This window comes from Apus apus, chromosome Z (genome assembly GCF_020740795.1).
Source record: "Apus apus isolate bApuApu2 chromosome Z, bApuApu2.pri.cur, whole genome shotgun sequence".
NCBI classification, from domain to species: domain Eukaryota; kingdom Metazoa; phylum Chordata; class Aves; order Apodiformes; family Apodidae; genus Apus; species Apus apus.
This window is the reverse complement of record NC_067312.1, coordinates 55,209,562-55,217,022: the sequence shown is the minus strand read 5'-3', so window position 1 is coordinate 55,217,022 and position 7,461 is coordinate 55,209,562. Positions and strand designations below refer to the sequence as shown.

At 38.7% G+C, this 7,461-nt stretch overlaps 1 protein-coding gene across 1 annotated transcript in view; it reads right to left on the bottom strand.

Annotated features, from left to right (window-relative positions):
* Positions 1 to 274: 274 nt before the first annotated feature.
* LOC127396025 (atrial natriuretic peptide receptor 1-like) overlaps positions 275 to 7,461 on the bottom strand; it is a 34,302-nt gene continuing 27,115 nt past the window's right edge. Inside the window, exons 18-23 of the mRNA XM_051643574.1 lie at positions 6,590 to 6,677; positions 5,707 to 5,846; positions 4,125 to 4,277; positions 3,380 to 3,478; positions 985 to 1,076; positions 275 to 439 (exon numbers count right to left, since the gene is read on the bottom strand). Of these exons, the coding sequence (XP_051499534.1) occupies positions 275 to 439; positions 985 to 1,076; positions 3,380 to 3,478; positions 4,125 to 4,277; positions 5,707 to 5,846; positions 6,590 to 6,677 (737 nt within the window). The remainder of the gene's footprint in view (positions 440 to 984; positions 1,077 to 3,379; positions 3,479 to 4,124; positions 4,278 to 5,706; positions 5,847 to 6,589; positions 6,678 to 7,461) is intronic.

The following is a 7,461-nucleotide window of genomic DNA, read 5'->3' as shown; positions in this document are numbered from 1 at the left end:
GCAGGCTGCTGGCAGGGGATTACCTGGCAAAAGTAACACTGGGGGCTATGTTCTGCCCTAGTAGCTGGTGGGCCAGTTTTGTGAATCATTCCTCAAGATGAGTTTTTGCTGTTTTGTATTTTTGCTGCCACTGGTGGGAGAGAGATGTGTGTGAATAAAGTCTGAGCTAACACATCCATGAGGCCAAAGAGGCATACTATCTTTTCTTACTTTCTAATTCTGCAGGATGATCGAACAGACTAAAAGCAGGATGGATGCTGGAGTTAGTAAGTGGCTAGTAAACAAGACTTGAGAGAGGATCACTGGGAAGGACACCTGGTATCAAACCAAACGAAGCTCTGTTGGGGTCTTGAAGAGTCACAGGAATGCTGGTGACTGCCTTCTGGGTGACAGAGGCTTTCTTACCTTCAAGCCAGTAAGTTACCATATCTCCTTTCCCCTAAGGAAGAGAGTGAGTCATGGGGTTATAATGCTACCCACCATTTGTGTAATAATCTTATTACAACTCAAAACAAGTCCCAAAAGGAAACTGATGTGCCTTACAGCCATTTTACATACAGAAAAACTAAGGCATAAAATTTTCCTTAAAAGACAGTGAAAGCACTATGGATTAAACAACTATTTGAAGTCCCATCCAAAACTGGGGCCAGAAGTATGTTAGTTCTCTTAAGGAACTTAGGATGTCTCCTATGATGTGTCTGAACAACCTTTTTTGATTTCAAGCAGTTATGACAAAGCGACATGCCACACCGTACTTCCAAGTTTGGCTAAGTCCTTCATCTCTGAATTTTCAGGGTTGTCCCATGAACAAGCCAAAGGAATCAATCCTGATTTAAAACTTCATGCTCCTTTTTTCAGGGATGGTAAATAGTCTAACTCAAGGGCTCAGATATATAAAGGACTCCATGGGTTAAAATTCAGGGAGTCCAGAGTACTTTCACACTCTCCTCTCTGAAAAGCTCAGTATAAACGTTGCATACACACCTTGACTTGTAAATTCCCACGGCATACTAACACATACTCTCCAATCTGCTCCAACAGCTGGTATGAACTTGAACTGCACTGTATTTTAAGAGCTGGAAGGAGAGACAGTTGTCATAATATTGTAACAATTTAAATATCTAAGACAGACCTCTTCCCCTCTTAGTGCCAAAGACTTCAAGATTCATTAATGAACCCCTCCTTGCTTTTTCATGTGTTTGCTGTCATTCTTCTGATACTGGAAATGTTTGCACGCAAGCTTCAGTATCCTGGGCTCTTTGTGAGGGCATCTCAGGACAAATATGTGGCTGTCAGCAAACACCACTCTTGATATCCTGCATCTAGTATTATTTGTTTACTCTTAATAGCTGCCTGGCTGGAGTTACTGACAAGTACCCTTTTCATCCTGTGAAGAAAACCGTAAGTAGTTCTATCTCCTGGTTAATAATAAACATTAAAAAAACTGCCATCCTTGCTTTCCTGTAAATAAAAACAGGGGGGGAGATAATTACACCATAATTCCACTTCTTTTGTTGTTGTTTGTTTGTTTGTTTGTTTTTAATGTGAATTTTCCTTAGTTGAGAATTTATCTTCATGTAAACCCTGGCTGCCTTGCCTTTTGCAAATGATGTAGGAAGGACCAAGGAGGAAACCAGATAGGACAAACTCTGGATACTCCTACTTTTGCAAGGAAGCAAAATTATGGCTAAATTTGGAAAATTGCCCAAAACAATCCTGGTTGGTGGTTTTTTTTGTTTTGTTTGTTTGTCTGTTTGTTTGTTGCTTTTAACATTCTGTGACCCAGACTGTCATTATGCATCTTTGTTTGAAAAAGATCCCAGATGATAGTAGGACAGGCAAAAATAGTCTTACTGACTCTTCTTACATCAGAAAGTGATGGGGTTTGTAGTAACCACTTTGTTTGTTTGTTTGTTTGTTTGATTGATTGTTTAAAATGATTTTAAATTAGTCTCAAAACACTCTCTGTAGACCAGTAAGCCTGAAATATATGTTTGAACATATGAAGATATGTGCCTCTGGACTAGTCTTTCCAGTAGATACATAATACTTAAACTGGTCATGCTGCTTGGGAGCAAAACACTAACACTCAGATTCCAGCTGATAGCAATTTTAATTTGCATTGCTAGTAATTAATTAATCAATTGCAAAATGATAACTTTAGAGTTAAAAATTGTTAATGAAATTTGAGATCCTTAGATGTATGAGGCCAGAGAAAGAGGGAGATAAAATGAAGACTTAAAAGCTAAGAAGCTCTGGCTTTATACTTACTGTATAGTATTGATGACCCATGTGAAAAATAGTCTGACATAAAGAACAATAGATGAAATATGAAAAATGATGGAAGCAGATTTTGGAGGCAATTCATATGAGATGATACAAGGAGCCTGAAAAGAGGAGGAGGTGAAGAAAAAGAGTTATCTCTGTCAGGGAGGCTGACAGAAGGAAAATCAATTTACATGTTGTCCACTGATGCTTTGGGAAATTTCATAAAATGATGAGAAGGATTGGATCCTGATTGATTCTCAAATCCCCACAATAAACCTTCTGCCTTGTTCTTAGTGGATCATGATAGATGTTGAAAGCGTCATTATTTATGATGAAATTAAACTTGAAAACACCTTGATTTTGCCCAATTCAAATCCAGTTACAAAGCATTGCAGTGTGAGCCATGAAACTATTCAGCTTCATTTAATGAATGAAAGATACAAAAACAAGCCATTGAGGTTGTTTGATCTTGAATCAGTCCCTCATCCTTTTTCTTTCCTTGCTGATCAGGCTAAAATACTTCAGAAGTTGAGGTTCAAGTGCTCATACTGGTTAAAGATAAAGCTTGTTAACTAAACATGGAGCCCTGTTATCTCTTAGAAAGGAGTGAAACTGTGCATATCTTCATGATTTAATCTCTGAAGATTTCTGTCTAATCTTTTTGCTAAAGGACACATATACAATCTTCTATACTGGTTAAAGACACAAAGAGCTCTCCTGGTGTCCTCTAATCTCCTGTGTTTCCAGTTATCACTGAAAAAGAAGCATAATGAACATAATTTTACTATAAAATCAGCCAGGTGCCAGGAAGGAATAGAAACAGTGAATATATACACTTACCTCTCATTTTATCTGATTCTCACTGTTTTCATTGTAGAGAATTTCAAAGCCCTGAAAATCTGAGACTGGCAGAACTAGGGGAATCTTGTTACAAGGGTTGCAGAGAATACCACTGGCGTAATTTGCCCGCAGGCAAGTTGGACAGAGAAATCAGCACCTTCTTTACATGATTTGAAGACATTTTAACAGGACAGTACTCAAAAATCAGCATAACATTTTTTTCAGAACTCATTAAGGGAAGGTCAAAACAACATCTGCGGTTTGTTGTTACCTTCACTGGTAGATTCCATCCTAGAAGCTGTGTTCACAGTATCTCCAAATAAACAATACCGTGGCATTTTTGTCCCAACAACTCCAGCTACAACTGCCCCTGTAAAAGAAAAGATATTTTGTGGCTTCAAATCACAGAATCAGTCACACAGCCTCCTGGCTGCTCCCTACACTATCTTGTATCTCATTAATTAATAAGATAGAGACCAAGTGTGGTTATATATGTGATTTATAGATGATTTCCAGAGCCATAGAAGGAATTACAAAAGGGTCTGAAAGGAGAATGGTGGGGAAAGGGATGATGGGATGCAGGTACTGTGCATGAATTAAGGCACCTGCACAATCATGTTCCAACACATAACAGAGTATTTTGCAGGGCAGTGACAACACTGACTAGTCACCTGGAAAATCAGTAAGAGGAAATAAGTGTCCTCCACTGAAGGTAGAAAGTGAGCATTTTGATTCCTTCCTGTCAGACCCTGGTGATTTAAAATACAGAAGACACACTCTCTAACAGTCCTCACTCGCATAAGCCAAGGCACTGGTGTTGTGGTGTTTCCAATGTTGTATCCCGCATTGTGTTCCTCCTGTTTCAGGTATTCAATAGTTCATTCTGCTGGGATGACCTCTATGAGGTGTTCCATCCCATGTCAAGAAATTAACTTATTTTTTAATGGAGAGGAAATGCCACTACAGAAACATCTGTTAAACCAGAGCAAGATTTCTTTGCAGGTCTCTTAACATACCTGAGTGGATTCCTGCTCTTATCTTTAGGAGGGTGTTGGGCTTGTGTGGGATCTTAAAAGTCTTGCAGACATCTAGAAGGTCTAAAGCCATGCTCGCGATCTCACCGGCGTGAAGGATTCCATTCTCTTTGGGTACTCCCGACACCACCATATCTTAACAATGCAGCTGTGTTAACCTTTGCCATTACTCACAGATTTACCAAAAAATGCAATCTCAGTTAGAGAAAAATAAACCCCTATTCCTTCACATCTTGTTGCACAGTTGTGCCTGAGCAGAGAAAGCCAGAAACAAGTTAAGGATAGGGCAACAGCTCATGTGTGTAATTACCCTACCTCTGAAAAATGTTAGATTTGCTTCTTACTTTTCCATACAATTTATTCCTTTCTACCCTTTTTTTCTCCTTCCCTCCATTAAGGATGCTTGAAGTGACACAGGTAGTGGGAAAGTAGCTGCTTAATAACATTTGTCTTTGGGCAGGTATTATAAAAAGACACAATGATTCCCACTATACATTGTCCTATGCTTTTGGCAGTGACTTGTACTTTGTAGGAGACGAGACATGTCTCTTCAATATCCCTCGGATGCATTTGTCCAGGAATTTTCTGCTCCAGAATGTGCTCAATCATGCCACAGAAATAAAAGAGAGGGTTTTTTCCACATCTTTTATAGGGTTTTCTGTCTGCCTCATGCAAAAATCCTGCTGGATTCTGCTTGTTTTTTGACGGAATTCAGTTTTAATGCTACACAATCCAGCAGATTCCCATGGTAGCAAATAGCCATTTTCCTAAAATCCCAAAAGAGGAGGCAGCCAAGCTCCTACAGAGTATTAGGAGAGAGAAGGTTGTTGTGGTCTTTGCAGAACAGAAAAGATACTAAAGCTTATGGAATGGCATCTGTGCTCCCATGTAGAAAGTAAATTTTTCAGTTGCATTCCTGTGAAAGAGAAGTTTTCAACTGTGATTAATCTGTTGCCAAGGTTTAAAGTGAGACCTTGCAGGTCATAGGAGCCAAACAAACACCAGTGGTACTTTACTCAGTTCATTTGTCCCATCCATAAGATTAATTAATTGTTGAAATTATGAAAGGTATGCAGGAAAATGCTCCTAAAGTTTGCTAGGGTTTTGCTAGGGCTTCGGCTGTAATTGTTTTGTGTGGTCTTTCCAGTGGTAATAAACTTTCAAAATCTCCTTTGTCTGTTCCTCCTTGTCATTAAGTCAGTCTCTATCCTGATGAAATCTGGAGAGGGACTTTTTTCAAGGTCTTGTAGTGAGAGGGAAAGGCGTAATTGTTTTAAACTGAAAGAGGGGAGATTTAGGTTAGACATTAGGAAGAAATTCTTTAATGGGAGGGTGTTAAGACACTGGCACAGGTTGCTTAGGGAAGTCGTGGTGGCCCCATCCCTGGAAGCGTTCAGGGTCAGGCTGGACGGGGCCTTGAGAAACTTGGTCTAGTGGGAGGTGTCCCTGCCCATGAAGGGGGGCTGAAACTAGATGATCTTTAAGGTCCCTTCCAATTCAAACCATTATATGGTTCTATGATTCTATGAAATACTTGTGCCCTATTACAGCTCAAGAAACTTACAGGCATCTCCTATTGTCTCCACCTTATAGACGTCATAGTTATCTATGATTTCATCAAAAGTGGTATAAAGCTTGTTCAAGAGATCTACCACTTGGTAAGGTGTACTGCTGCTGGACAGCTGAGTGAAGCCAACAATGTCACTGTTAAAAAAAAAACCAACAAAAATAACATAGTTATCCACTGTCTTAACCAGAAATCCTAAGAACACAGTAATCATTTTTCAGTGGAACTACCTCAATCTTCTTTTTTTCAGTATTTCTTTTGCTAAGGATTCTACATAATAGTTTTCTCTTCAAACTTTTACTTGAACTTAAAACAGACTGACTGACCTAAGTCTTTTTGCTTACCAATGTAGTAAACCATTTTTTGCAGCTAGATTTTAATCTGAGACAAACTAAGTGGTCTTCAATTTTGGGTTACGTACAAATGAAAAAGGGAACTTAATATCTGTTGGTTTATGACAAGTGAAGACATGCAATTTATATGTTGCTTCATGCACACATAACAAGACATAAGACTTTAAATGCATGTGGACTCCAAGGATAAACAAGTTTCCTTTACACAGCTAAATGCTGGAACCTTCACTTAGGCCTATCTTATGAAAAATACATGCATGTGTGTGTAACACACATAAAGTAATGTGCTGCTGTGTGTTAGAGCTCCACAGTAATCTCATTTTTTATTTTAGCAATTATAATGAAAAATTGAGAGGTGTGATGATTTTGAAAGACACTAATTTGCAGAGTCAGATTTTGCCACGTGGTGTGATAAATGGCAGTTTAGATAGAAATTCTGTACTTGGTTAGGAGCTTCACCTCCACTAGAAGCCTAGAAATTTCTTCAGTAGGAGCCAGTTCTAGTCCTTCCTTTCATTTTTGTTTACCTGAAAAAGATGGTGGCACTTAAGTAACTTTGAGCTTGTGCATGTTTTCCCTGTCTGAGATCATCTGCTATTTGCTTCGGCAACATACCTGTTGTAGAAAGTAGAGTATCATTACTCTTTTGGCATGGATAAATGCACACAACAAATAGAACAAGTCTGATTTAAGGTATAAAAGCAGTGTTCATAAATGTGAAATATTCTGAAGGTTAAAGAAGTCTGCATCAAAATCTGCTCTGCTGTGATGTCAGACTTCACAATAAATCTGACTGATAATTAGTCCAGATATTCCAGATGATTAATTACTTTTGGTTCAAACAAACCAATATCTATACATTACAAGTCAGACTCAGGTTAGATTCTAATAACATGACTTGGGATATTACTCACTCCCTCTTTATCAACTCTTTGCTAGTATTTCTTTCCTGTGTTAGGTTTGTTTACTATATCTTCTTAGATGTTTTTAATCTTCTTTAGTTCTTCTTGCACTTTCACAGCCTTTTCCTTCCCACCCCCTCCCCGCCCCGCCCCCCCCGCCCCCCCATTGTGTTATACCTGATCCTTTATCGCTTTTTTCTAGTGTAATTCCAGAAGATATACTGCCATCAGAAGTAACCACAGCCCAAAAGCAACTCCCCAATATTTATAACTATACAGAAGCACTGTCAAGCAAGACAAAAGTGAGAGCACTACGGATGCTGGAGTCATAGCTCTCAGATGAGTACACTGCTTTTTAGGGGGAAAGTATAAAAAGTAGCTAAATATCTCTCCAGCTTTGAAAGGAACAAGTATATTCATTGCAAACTACATGTTCTTTGTTGCAGAATCACTTATCAAATAGCTTCTGTTTGTAATTAGACAGTTAAAATATAATC